The sequence below is a fragment of the Balaenoptera acutorostrata genome, chromosome 13 (assembly GCF_949987535.1).
Source record: "Balaenoptera acutorostrata chromosome 13, mBalAcu1.1, whole genome shotgun sequence".
In the NCBI taxonomy this organism is placed as follows: Eukaryota; Metazoa; Chordata; class Mammalia; order Artiodactyla; family Balaenopteridae; genus Balaenoptera; species Balaenoptera acutorostrata.
The window spans coordinates 52,653,329-52,667,038 of NC_080076.1; the positions used below are offsets into that span (position 1 = coordinate 52,653,329).

A 13,710-nucleotide genomic window follows, 5' to 3' on the forward strand; every position below is an offset into this window, starting at 1 on the left:
GGTGCCAGCCACCCCTCCTCCCATCCCCATCCACTCCAGGACACGTCACAGGACGCTGGGTGGGAACTTTCGGTGGCTGGAATAAATGGGTGAAAATTCACCTATAGGATGAATTGTATGGTGTGTGGATTATATCTCAATAAAGCAGTCACCAAAAAAATTTACACCTACATGTGTAATGATACACCAGTTAGAATAATAATGAGGAGGAGGTGAATTGCCAACATTTATTGAACATGTGTGTTAGAATTTTTGCCTACACCTCACTTAACCTCACAACCACCCAACCAATTAGGCCCTAAGCCCCATTTCACAGATAAGGCAACTGAGAGTCCTAGAAATTAGGCAACATTCCCGAGGCCACAGAGCTACGAAGTGGTCGAGCAGGTACTCAAACCCATAGCTGTTTGACCTCAGAGCAAAGTATGCAGGAGGCATCTGGCCCTCGGGAGCCTCAGTTCCTTGGGAAACCTACAGGGGGCAGGGTGGGCCTGCAGAAAAGAATGGCAGGAGCTGATACTCAGGGCGGTTCTAGGTTCTTAGCATTCAGGGACCCACAGAGGGAAGACGGGGAGGTCCACCCCTCTGTGATGCTCCCCACTCAATCAGAGGGCAAAGGAGAGTGGGAATCAGGGCTTACATGCCTCCCCGCGGAGGAAGCCCTGTGTGGTATCTTTTAGGAATCTGAGTCGGCCAAGAGGAAGCAGGGAAGAGGAAGAGAAACTCCCAAGCAGCCTGTGAATCCCAGCTTGGAGGGTGATCTGTTGAGATCAAAGTTGAGGAGGGAAATCTCGCCCAGATGTGCACAATGGCTGTAGCATGCGCTGAGGACCCGGGACTCAGTGCCACTCCCTCAAGCTCCCAGAGGAAGAAGACAGACTCAAGGGCCACCCCTCCCTGGGCCTCTTGCTCTGGTCGGGAATGTGGGAGAGCTGCATGCCTCCCAGGGCCTTTCCACAGAGGATACTTACTCAATATAAAAACTGTCCCCTCCACAATTGGTGACAAACTCAGATGACTTGTCCACTGATTTTCTGTGAAGGATTTGGTAGTCGTAATTCTCCGCAGGCACCACTAGGACACGGACCTAAAGGGAAGCTGTCGGCATGTCTTTGGATTTCCAACAGCACGGCATACCTACGGCTCTCCGTCACACTTTCTCTTCGCTAAGATCAACGTTCTTTATTGTTAAGTCCAAAACCAAATGAAACAGGATTTATGAAAAAAGAATCACAAAACAACCCTAAGCCAGTGTTGAAGGCTCAGGCCATGTTTCCATGCAGGAAATGATAACAAGTCGGGGGCAGACCTCCTGGAGCACCTGCTCAGAGAAGCAGCAGCCTCCGGTGCTGGGCGGGGACAGGAGACGTCAGGGGTGAGCAGGGGCCTGTTAGGACAGCCAGGGCCCTGTGTGATCCATGCCTGGGATGACTCTGGATCTCCAGAGGTTGCATTTTGTGTTTTTAAATGTGAGCAAACCGAAATGGCAGGACCAATGGGGAACCTCACATGGTGGCTTGCCCCTGAAATTCATATCCTATCAGATACTCTATTATGAATAACTGCAGCCCCAGTCTTTAAAAATAATGCTCAGTTCTCTGTACCTGTATAAACCAGACTGCGCCAGTAACAAATGCTGCAGGAAATTTCAAACATCTTCGTCAACTACTCACCAACTTACAGCTTACAGAGTCTACTGCTCTCATGTTATTCACTTCAATAAACATTGCCAAGTACCTGTGCCAGACGGTGCTCCTGGCACAGGGGATACAAAATGAATAAAGTCAGGACCTTGTCCCTAGGAAGATGACATCCTCAGAGAGAGAGGAGGCATGAGCAAGAACTGGAGGGCCACAGAGCAGGCCTGGGCAGTGCTTCCTGGCTCTCCAAGGCTTTACAGGCATTGGGTGACCACGATTCCATCGACCAAGGTAATGAACAGGGTAGGGGATGCCCGGGGCTGGGCTGGTAACAGGCGAAGTTGGAGGGACTTGTGAGCTCTCTGGCTATGGGGATGTGCAGTAGATGGTCCTAGAGCTCAGGAAAGATGAGAAATGAGTTCACAGATGTGGGTGTCATTCTCACAGAGAACAGAATCGACAGGCGCAGACGATGTTATTCAAAGAGAAATCTTAGAACAAGGGGGCTCATCGTCGAGGCCGAGGGAACGGCGACATATGGGGATGAAGGGAAAGAGAAATCATTGAAGGAGCAGTGGAGAAAGTGGGAAAAGAACAAGAGAAAGTAGCTATGGAAGCCAATAAGAAAGAAAATTTCAAGAACAAATGAGTGTTCAATGCTTCAGAGAGAGACCTGTCAGATGACACTGAGGAGGGGCTGAAGGAGAGGGTTCCAGGCTCGTGCAGGGAGGTTTTTCTTCCTAGTCACTTCTCTATTATTCTGCTTTCCCTTGATTTTAATTGTCAAAGAAAGACTTTTTTTTTGGTAAAGTTAGCTGTAAAATTTAAACACTTTTCTATAAATCTGGCTTCAGTTCCTTGCAGGAATTATTGTCATGAGCCAAAACTGACACACAGAGCAGCCAACCAAGGCAACCACGTGAAGCGCAAGCTGAGAAATAAGCAGAACGCACCCAAACTAAGGACTTTCCTTCTGGAACCTTCACAGTCACGGCCACCTCCGGCTCCGAGATGTCAAACTCAACCTGATCTCCGGCGATCACTTGGTCCCGGCAGCCAAGCACATGGGGGCAAAAAGAGGCACGGAAGATTCCTGGGGGCAGAGAGAGGCGTTCCTATCACACCCCTGCCAAGGCAGGTGAGCCCTGCCGCCAGCCCTGCTCCCCGCAGCTCACCTGGCTGCAGCCGCCCTCTGTCCACAGACACCTGCGCCAGGAACGTCGGATGCACTGGTTGATAAAAATGGACCACAATGACATATTGACCCGGACGCGGTACGAGTCCTCGCAAGGTCACTTGGTTCTGGGTGGGAAAAAATATATTCCTCAAGCTGCAGAGTTATGAATAATTAGAATCACGGGATATTTTGAGGTTAAAAACCAAAACAACCTCGGTATTTAGCCAAGAGAAGTGAAAATCGACATTCACACAAAACTTTCCCTTGAACGTTTGGAGCAGCTTTATTTGTGATCACAAACACTGGAAACAAACCAAATAACCCTCAGCTGCAGAATGGACAAACCAATTGTGGGACAACCATAAATGATGCTGGAGGGAGTGACATTTGGTAAAATCACTTTGGAAAACTATGTGGTGGTTTTTACCAAAGTTGAACATATAACTGAGCAATTGCATTCCTAGGTATTTAATAACAGAAAGGCACACTGTGTGTGCAAAAGGCCATACAAGAATGTTCCCAGCATTCAAGCACTACTTGTAATAACCGTGTAACAAAGGGTCAGACTCCATTTTTCATGTTTGACAGTTTTCAAGCTCCATCACTCACCTATTGCCTTTTGTCCTACACCTGGACAAGCTGATAAGAAAGCCCAGGTGTTCATCCCTTGGCACACGTGGGAAGTTCTAACCACACAAATTCCAGCCCATGGGAGAGGAATCCCTCACCCAGACTCCCCCCCAACCCCCTCCTAACCACAACGAAAACCAGATTCAGACCCCAGTGCTTGCTCAGGTTTGAGTGTGAGCCCTGCTCTCCCCAGAAAGCCTCACTATGTGAGTAATAAGTCTTTTCAAACCGCAAAAAAAACCTACAAGAATAACAACAATAAAAGATTATCTTTCAGATGATAGCTGTGCCTTGGAGGGTGACTGACTAAAGGTCATACACTAATTTTATAGCAAAACCAGAAGTAGAGCTCTATTGTCATGATTTCAATTCATTTCCCCCTATTATTCTAGGTTGCCTTGCCCATACGGGGTCTTATGAAATCTTCTCTCCCAAATCCTGTTAATTTCCTATCTTGATGCAATGTGAACTGACACAAGCCATCTCTAGGATTAGAAGGACATAATGGCATCAGAACAAACATTAAGTCCTGCAACTGTGTAGTTTACAGTGAAAAAAAGGTGTATTCCCTTCATATACTTCGCCTTTGTGCTCTAGATGATTAATCAATATGTGTTTATTGGGAATGTCCTGCCTACAAGTTGGGGCCGCAAAGAATTTGTTAGAGTTCTAAAAGAACTTATGTTCTGATTTGGGAAGATAATTAATGACTCAACAACGTTAAGTAGCAGTAGCCCATGAAAATATGACCTATCTTAAGATGGGTCATGAAAAATTGCCAAATGACTATGTAGACAGCGATGCAGGAGGGAAAAGGAGCGTCAGGATGGGGCGGCCACAGACAGGATTAACCGGATGCCTCATGCCTGGGATTCTCCACAGTTGAGAGCAGAGGTGCTCAAACTTTAGGGGCATCCAAATCCCCTGGAGGATCTGTTAAAGCACAGATTGCTGGGCCCCTCTCCAGAGTTTCTAATTCAATAGTTCTGGGGTGACGCCTGCAGATTTGCATTTCTAACAAGTTCCCAGGGGATGGGGCTGGTTGGGGCCACACTTTGAGAACCACTGGTTTACGAGCAACACACAGAGGGGGGAGCCCTACCTGTGGGGTCTTCAAGGTGACTTCAGTAACAGCGTCAGCAGAAGGTAAAGGGTCCTGGGGCAGGAGAGGGGAAGACCCACCGCTCGGAACATCCAAAATCAATGCCGTTGGAGGAGTTTCAGGGACCAAGGAGATACAGGTGGCACTGAAAAGGAGAATACTGAAAAATAACCAAAACCCAAAAAACTGTCCCCCGGTGAAGATACAGCGTCTAAGCATCAAAAGGATCCAGAGAACCACCAGCCTGTGGAGATCTTTACACAAACATACTCAGTGCTCTGGATTGGCCAAGTGTATTCCGGCTGCCCGCTTAATACGATAAGCTCAGACAGAAAAAAAATCTTAATTTTGAAGGAAAGTAAGCTGGTGACATAAAACTACACAAAAACAAAGAGAACACATGCCTATCATTTCTTTTAGGCACAGCCAGGTTTCACTGTCTTGGTGGTTTCAACCGTATGCATAAGATGTCATGACTGCATCCATAAATTATTTTTGAATCTACATCCAAACAACCTTCCCAAAATCCCAATAATCATTGGTTAGCTAATTCTCATAACATAGTTGTGAGATGGGTCATTATTTTCATGTTTTTTTAAATGAGGGGTCTCAGACATAGAGATGAAAGGATTGGAACAAAGTTGAGTCTTGACGAAGGCTCAGAACAGAACTTCAGAGTAACTGTCCTCCAGGGTGAGGCCTAACCATTTCCCCCAGTTGCTACTGTGTCAGCTTCCTGATATAATGGAATTCTGGAAAGATTGCTGGGATGAATGACTTAGCTCTTTTTTTTTTTTAATGCATCACCAGCCTTTAGCACCTTGGCCTGTGATCACTTCTGAAGTCAAATATAAATCTACAGCCTTAAAAGCATTAAGTATCACTCAGCACAAACAAGGGATAAAGGAAGGAAACACATTACCTTTCATTAACAAATCTCCCATAACTGGCAATGCATTTGACGTGAGGTCTCAAATATTCCATTGAGAATTCTTCAGTGGGTATGATACAAATTTGATGCTGTCAAGCAAATACAAGAAGGTATGTCCCAGTTATCAGCAAAGTCAAGGTTATAGCCAAACACATTCTTTTAAAAAAGCTGTCAAGGGCTTCCCTGGTGGCGCAGTGGTTAAGAATCTGCCTGCCAATGCAGGGGACACGGGTTCAAGCCCTGGTCCGGGAGGATCCCACATGCCGTGGAGCAACTAAGCCCGTGCGCCACAATTACTTAAGCCTGCGCGCCTAGAGCCCGTGCTCCGCAACAAGAGAAGCCACCGCAATGAGAAGCCCACGCACCGCAACGAAGAGTAGCCCCTGCTCCCCACAGCTAGAGAAAAGCCCGCATGCAGCAACGAAGACCCAACAACAACAACAAAAAGCCGTTGAGAATTCATCCAGAGGAATTATAACTATTATTGTAAAGCAGTAAAAATCATAGGATAGCACTCCCTCTGGTATCATTACGTCCAACAAATCCTTTTTACTATTATGCAGGATCACTGACTAAATTGCTCTTGGAATAATTATACAAATAAACAAAATCATGTGAAAGTTCAAAAACAACTCTCTGTCAGTGACTTTTGACAGTTTTTTCTCTCCTGCCTGGGGCCGATGCTGGCTCTTCAGACCCCTTGGCAGGGAGAGGCAGGGATGTGGTGGGCAACCAGGGAGCCTGTTGTTCAGAAAGAGGGTTGCTCCCGCTACAAACAATCCTTCTCAATAGAGGATGACTTGTATCTCAGGCACATTTGGGCTCTGTCTCCAGTTTCTGAGTCACACAAGAAATTCAGTCATTAACTTAATACCTTTTATTTTAAATCAAAACTATTACCAGCTCGATCACAAAGCTATTCGGTAACAACAAAATTTTAATTGAACACCTACTATATGCCAGGCACTGAGACGGTAGGATTCTACAAGACCAAGGTGGACACACTCCTGCCTTCATGGAGCTTATTTTCCATTCAGCCTTGACTCTGAATGACATCTGACTATTTCAAAAAGGGCAAACTTATGCTTAAAAGAAGGACGTTCAGCCCCATTATAATTTCCAAAAATGAAGAGGTTAAGATTCACCTGACTTATTATGTTTAAAAAGAGTCATCATTTTAAAAAGTCTTAAATTATTATATAGTTTATATAATAATGTTTAAAAACTAAACTCCAGATAGTTCTTAAGAGAAAGCTCAACATTTTTAATACTGTCAAGCACAAATATTTAAAACATATTAGAACAGGCTGGCCTGGCATTTCCCAGAGTGATACATGCTTAATATTAGCAGTATCAGGAAGTTGCTTCATGCTTAGATAATCTTATGTTCCCTGAGATATTTATTGTAAACCTGACCACCCCTTCCTAGCCCAGATCCCACTGCCTGTGTTTATCACAATTCTCAATATTTAAGTTATGCTATTAAAAGGGTATTTAATCTGCCAAAGCTGGCATTTTAACTCTTAATAGTATATATCTAATTAATTGAAAATACTCTTCTTGAAATTGAGTAACAATGGTCTGGAAAAAAATACCAGGTGATTACAACCTTGAAAATTCTGAAGGAATCTGCCAAGAAGCTAATAGACATAATAAAATAGTAAAGTGGAAAGAAAATAAACAGTAACTAATGGCATTTCTATACACCAGCAATAATAATAAACTAGGAAATATCACGACAAAAGATAGTTCACTCATAATAGTAACAACAAATACAAATTAATGAAATGGCGTTTTGTGAAATGTGTTCAAATTTGATGACTAAACTTTATTGGATGCTATAGAAAAGGCTCCAACAAATGAAGAGGCAAAACAGATTTCTAGATGGGAAAATACACATCATAACACCGGCAATTCTCTACAGGTTAACGTTATAGCTGTAACACAAACCCAGCCAAAACTTTAATAAGCTTTTAAAAATATATATGGTTACCAATAAAAATACTTCTAAAATTCAGTGGTCAAAACAGAAGCGTACCAGAAGGAATCGGGCCATCCGTGCTTTGAGCCAAACGTCTGCATCTTCTAACAGCTCGTACACAGCAAGGCGACTCCTGCTGTCGGTCACAGTGCTCCGGCAGAGGACGCTACAAGAGGAAACAGTTTTCTTAACCTGACTCCCCTGGTCTCCCTCACTTTATGCCCTGTGGGGTTGCTGATTGCGCTTCAGTTTCTCCTGTTGTTAACCAGGTCACTGACAATGAATTTCCCTGGAGGTGGAGTTTAGGAGGGATGCAGCCCATGATCAGTAGGGAAAAAAGAACCTTCCCACTGTGCTCTGAGTTGCACCTCTCAGGGCTGACGGCCTTGCGCACCTTCTCCACCCAACTTTATAATACTTGGTTTGGTCATCTGGAGAAAGAGCCCCAGGGCCAGTAATGTCTGATGTCTAAGACACAGCCTTCTTGGAAATTTACCAATATCGTTGGTACTGTTGGAGATTAAAGTTGCCTACTGACCTCACAATGACCATCTCATGCCGCGTCAGTAATGAGGCTGAGAAGCCCCGAGTTTGCCTTTAGAAGCTCAGTCTGTTCCTCCTAATCCTCCTTCCCTCCATGGCATCAGAGGACATACAGAGCTCAGGAACATTTAAAGTAAGATTCTGAACTAAAGAATACAGCCTCGTAGTAAAACCCATAAAGGAAGTATTATTTGAGGAATGCTTCTGACTTCATCCTCTAAAGTAGCAACTTTTCGGTCTATAAATATAATTTGGAACTAGAGACATACTAAGAGAAAATGACCATCTCTGCAAAACGTTTGAAATAATTAATGCAATACTTCTGAGGTGAGAATTAAAATGAGATAGTGTATAAAGAGCCATGGTTTGTGGCATACATTAGAAACTCAATAAATAGCTGTTTTCTTTTCCCTTTTGTGCATGTGTGTGGGTGTGAAAACATGTGTCAATTAAAATGTATTTCTATTGGATTCAACCATAACTCTGGGAGTTAAATATATTAAGTAACTATATTAAGTGACTCCCTTAGATTGAGTTTTATCCTCTATTCAATTCTTACTAAGAGTAGACTAACAGTAATAACTGGATAATTGAATCATTAGTGATCACCTCTCTTATGGAGGGCAGATCAGATTTATCAGAGTTATCACAGCACTATTTTGGAAAGCGGTGTTCCTACGAGCACCACTACTTTTCTGTTGGGATATTGTTTTTTAACAACATAGTTATACCTCACTTGAGAAATGCTGGGAAAGGTTCAAACCTCAGCAGGAGAAGCTGCCATGTTGAAAGGGTCTGTCATTTGAAATAGATTTTTATGGGTCAAATATTTTCCAATTGCATCATATTTTTGGACTCTATTACTTGCAGCCTGGTCATTTTCACTTATCCACATGACATGCAAAGTAGAGAAAAAGGAAATATTTTAGACAAGTCAAAAGATACCATGGGACTTCCCTAGGAGTGGTTAAATACAATAATAGTGATTCCTAGTCTAATGCAGTATTGTCTTGGAAATCTAATGATTGAGAACTTTGGTGTTGTCACCACGTCCAAAGCCTAAATGATCTGCAGAATATCATGTACTTCTCTCCTTAAAACACCATTCAGACAAAGGTCCTGAAACAATGCTTATGGCTTGTGGAACCCTGGAAGGGTGTTCTTTCTTTCTTTAGTTTTGAAATCACTCCTCTGCTTGGCATAGATAGTCTCAGCCTCTTCTGAGATAGTCAAGAGTCACGAAGGTCATTAAGAATGTTTCCTCCTGTTTGCTGGGCCATCTCCACTTTCTACCCTGTGGAGCAGGGATCAAGCCCTGATCTGCAAGGTGGAAGGGGTCAGAGAGCTGAACTGGAGGGTGGGCTTGGCTGGATGGGGTACGGAGAAGCCATGGCCCCAGGCCCTGTGGCCAACAGTCTCCAGGACTCAGGGGGCAAGTGTACATCCCAGTGGTGGCTGATGTCACCTACAGATGAAACTAGTATTTTCAGAAAATGACAGAACATTCTAGGGAACTTCTCTGGGCCATCTGGTGTTCCTATTAAAAATGCATATATAATTACATTCTTTGTTTCTTTTTTTAATCATCATCCCAGAGAAAAGGGAATATTAGATTTTTTAAGGTTTTGAAAAGAAACTTTCACAGTTTATTTTGTAGGGTTGCCAAGAGTGTGATATTAATTTAATAACCATTTCATCAAGTCTCATAAAATTTTCCATTCTAAGCTACCAAAAGTAACACTTTTCATAAGTTCTTTTATTTGCAAAACAGGGAAAATGTCCAACTACCTCAAGTCATCTTGGGTTTGACAAAAAGCACATAAACATAGAGGTTATAAAATGTTCAAGGTCTTGGCCAAGAATTGGGAGGGTTCACTGTAGTTATCACCCCCCTGCCCTCTCAGGAGCCTCTGCCTTCCAGTGCCATTTATTCTACAATTAATTTCATGGGGAAACATCCCTTGCACTGATTCTTTAATTAAAGTATACTCTGAACATTTGCATACATCTTTAAACATTATGCAAAGAAAACAATTTTTAATAAACCTTTGTCAGCGCTCTTGGAAGAGATGAACTTTGTCAGGGTGAATCTGAGATTCCTTTGTCAAATTATTTTTCACCTGACGATCATCAAACATTAATGATCCCCAGTTCTGAAGGGCGTGTTGTGAAGGCAGGAGTAGTGGAGAATGTGCCAGGCACCCATGTACTCTACACGGTGTTTGAGGGGAGAACCCTGGGTTCACTGCCCCCCATAGGGTGACACAGAGTAAAGCAAAAAGGTTGTGCTGCTTCATGTGAATCTGAGCCAAAATGGTAAGTAGAACATACAGCTTTTCAAGAAAATGCAAGATTTTCAAGGTGCTGCCTACGGAGAAGCCTTCTGATACCACGCTGGGGAAGATGCTGGGTCGCACAACTACTCCCCTGCTGGTTTTCAAGCTCAGCCTCCAAAAGGAAACAACTTTCCAAGTTAGATAAAAACTGAAGTTCCCACAGCTGACCTCCTGCCTGTCCAGTTACAGAGGACTCGCCCAGGCAGGATGGTTACCTGTACTTGCAGCTGTAGATGTTCACCCGGCCTGCCAGGTCAGCCCCGGGGCCCTGCACGTGCACGTCGGCCTCAGACAGCTGGTCTGCTTCCGTGGCATACTCGACCACGACCACGTAGTGGCCGACCCTCGGGACCCGCAGCTGCAGGTGCAGCTCCACCTGTCGGAGAGCCCAAGTGGACAGATGTGAGATGTACTGGATGCGTTTCCACAGGCAACGGTGAAACTGGGGCTGAGCAGACCCCAGGAAGAGTTTTATATGTCATCATACTGAGAACTGTGGTCCTGTAGGTAGGGATGCCCAATAAAATACAGGACGCTCCGTTAAGTTTGAAATGCAGATAAGTAACACATAATTATAGTTGAAGAGCAATTCAAATTTAATGGGGCATTTGGTATTTTTATTGTCTAAATCTGGCGACCCTACTTATAGGGGCCTCTACTCCTTCTACCCATATATTTGCCTTGTTTCCCAAGGCCAAAGATACTCCAAAACTTGAAGTAAAAAGGAATTTCCAATGGGAGATAAAAGGAATGAAAGTATGCCTTGAAGCCCTTTAACTCTTCTTTGATTAAAAAAGAGACTTTTATGAATGCAAATAATGACTTGTATGAATGCAAATAATGTAAAGTGATACACACACCCTTCTCCTGAGATGATGACTAATAATAGCTTGGTTTTCATACTTCCAAACCATTTTCTGCATCTGAAAATGCACAATGCACACATATGTACTTTTTTTTTTAGAGAAAATCTGTAGGCAAACATGGATGCTTTCGTACCATCACAGCAGAGCTGAGTAGTTGCGACAGGGTCCATATGGGCCGCAAAACTGGAAATACTTACTACGTGGCCCTCTACAGATAAAGCACACCCACCCCTGACATTGCCTAGTGGTTAGGAGGATGCAGTCTGGAATCACTGTGCCTCCAGCTGTGTGACCTTGAGCAAGTTACTTAACATCTGTATGCCTCAGTATCCCCCTGGGTAAAAATGAGGATAACGTAGTACCCACCTCTGAAGATTATGAGGATTAAGTGAGTTAATATGTGAAGAGCTCTTAAAACTGTATCTGCATGTTGTAAGCACTATATAAACGATGATTACAACTCTGGTTCTTGCTTTTTGCCACGACTTTTTTTTACTCAGTAGTATTTAGTGTGTCTATACCTGTACATACAGATATACTTCATTCTTCTAATGGCTGCCTACCATTCCATAGTATGAATGTAAAATCATTTATTTAACTAATCCCCTATTGTTAGACACTTAGGTTGTCTCTAATTTTTCTTAAAACATATAAGGTTATATGATCATCTATCTATATCTATTTATCTATGTATATATCTGAATCTATATCTATATTTATATCCTTATGCTAGTATTTCTGTAAGATTCCTAGAAGTGGAATTAGAATTGCTGGATCAAAGTGCAGGTGCATATTTAATGCCTGAGCCAATATTAGAACTACATTCCTTAGCAGTTTAACCCACTTCAGCCCGTAAGCGCAGGCCCAGCCAAGCTTCACCACACTTAATTAAAATCCTCTTGTCCCTTGCCTTCAGGAAATACACATTTACTGTTCCTTCTGTACAGCTCTGAAGCCCACAACTGCTATTTTCCACAGTGATTTTTCTATCACTTAAATAATAGAAAGACTTCCCTCAGGGAGAAAATGCGGATTATCCACACCACATTCCCACTCTGTGTTTACAGTGAAATATGACGCTGCCATTGGTCCATGTGGGGAGGTTATTGCCAGCATCTCTCCCCTGGGCATCTCCAAACCAGGGCTTGTCTGTCTTCACCCCACCATGAAACACACACAGGCCAATGATGAGCTTTCTCCCACGAGTTATTATTGGCTGCCAGTTCTATCATAGCACTCTATTATAAATTTCTATTACTCTTCCTACTCTGAGTCCTATGGGTTGATTTTTGGAAGACTTGTTGGAAGGGTTTTGAATGTATTTGATGGTAATAATGGGTTTTGACAAGTCAGACAAAAGATGTAAATGATGGAAAACAGAAACCCTACTGTCGCTATATGTTATCAGTTATTATCTTTGAAAAAGGGAACTTTAACGAAACCAGTGTCACTCTGGAGGGATCTTTCCCATTTTGTGGCACAAAACTGTCTTCACCTAGTTATCAGTGTTTCAGGGTAAAGACATTAAAGGTGGGTGTATCAAATCTGTTGCTTACACAAAGCTAAGAGGGATAACTAACATGCCTGATGTCAAAGTAAGGATTCAAAATGATTTGGTCAACATATACTTACTAAACACCTACTCTATGTCTGCCCACCAGCAAAGTGATGGACATGCAATGGTAAACAAGACAGATCTGGTCTCTACCCTCAGACAGACTTTAATCAAATAATTAGGTAACTGGACAAATGCAATGTGAAATTACATGTATGACAAATGCTCTGAAGAAGGGCTAAGAGGGGTGCCTGAGCTAGTCAGGAAGATGAGGGGGGAGGGGAAGACTTCCCTGAAGAAGCAACAACCAAGCTGAGTGCTGGAGGACAAGGAACAGACAGCCAGACCAAGAGGGGAGGGAAAAGCATTCACAATTAGAAATCGTGAGTCTAGACAATTCTTGGTTTTGAAGGGGTGAAGAGTTATGGAGCTGTGGCTGAAGGATTGTGGGAGGAGGAAGGAGGGTTTTAATCAGAATAGGATAGAATTTAGCGTTTTTTAAATGTACGGTGACTTCCAGTTCAGATGGCACAGGAATTCACATTTGCTGTACCCCATCTGCTCCAAGACACAGCAACTATGGATAAAATGTTTTAATAGAAAAACAAAAATTATGTTTGGTTTTAAAAGTAGACAGATGACGGAACATAAGTAAAAAGAAAAACTTCAAATAGCAAGGTCCTCTTGTCCTTCAGGTCTGGAAGCAGGCTGTTTGGGTCAGCAGTTCAGCATATGCAGAGTAAGGAGAATTAAAAATGCTTCATATGAGACAGTGGCCAGATCCAGGCTCATTTTTTGAAGCCAAAGGATGAGGGTTCCTTCAAATCATGAAAAGCTGGAAAAAATTGCTGAAAATCTGCCACCTGGGTTTCAGCTTTATAAAAAGCTGTGGAATTTGGGAACCAAAGATCAAAGACGAGGCCTCATGACCAAGAACTGAGTTAAGCAC

At 43.1% G+C, this 13,710-nt stretch overlaps 1 protein-coding gene across 4 annotated transcripts in view; it reads right to left on the reverse strand.

The window, feature by feature from the left end:
- LAMA3 (laminin subunit alpha 3) overlaps positions 1 to 13,710 on the reverse strand; it is a 241,800-nt gene that overhangs the window by 107,209 nt on the left and 120,881 nt on the right. For 3 of the 4 annotated variants that reach the window (XM_057527325.1, XM_057527324.1, XM_057527326.1), the window contains 7 exons: positions 10,556 to 10,716; positions 7,519 to 7,627; positions 5,472 to 5,569; positions 4,550 to 4,694; positions 2,816 to 2,942; positions 2,594 to 2,733; positions 972 to 1,087 (listed from right to left, as the gene is read on the reverse strand). In XM_057527325.1, the coding sequence (XP_057383308.1) occupies positions 972 to 1,087; positions 2,594 to 2,733; positions 2,816 to 2,942; positions 4,550 to 4,694; positions 5,472 to 5,569; positions 7,519 to 7,627; positions 10,556 to 10,716 (896 nt within the window). Of the gene's footprint in view, positions 1 to 971; positions 1,088 to 2,593; positions 2,734 to 2,815; positions 2,943 to 4,549; positions 4,695 to 5,471; positions 5,570 to 7,518; positions 7,628 to 10,555; positions 10,717 to 13,710 lie in introns of those variants that run through there. The other variant, XM_057527328.1, reaches the window with a different exon arrangement.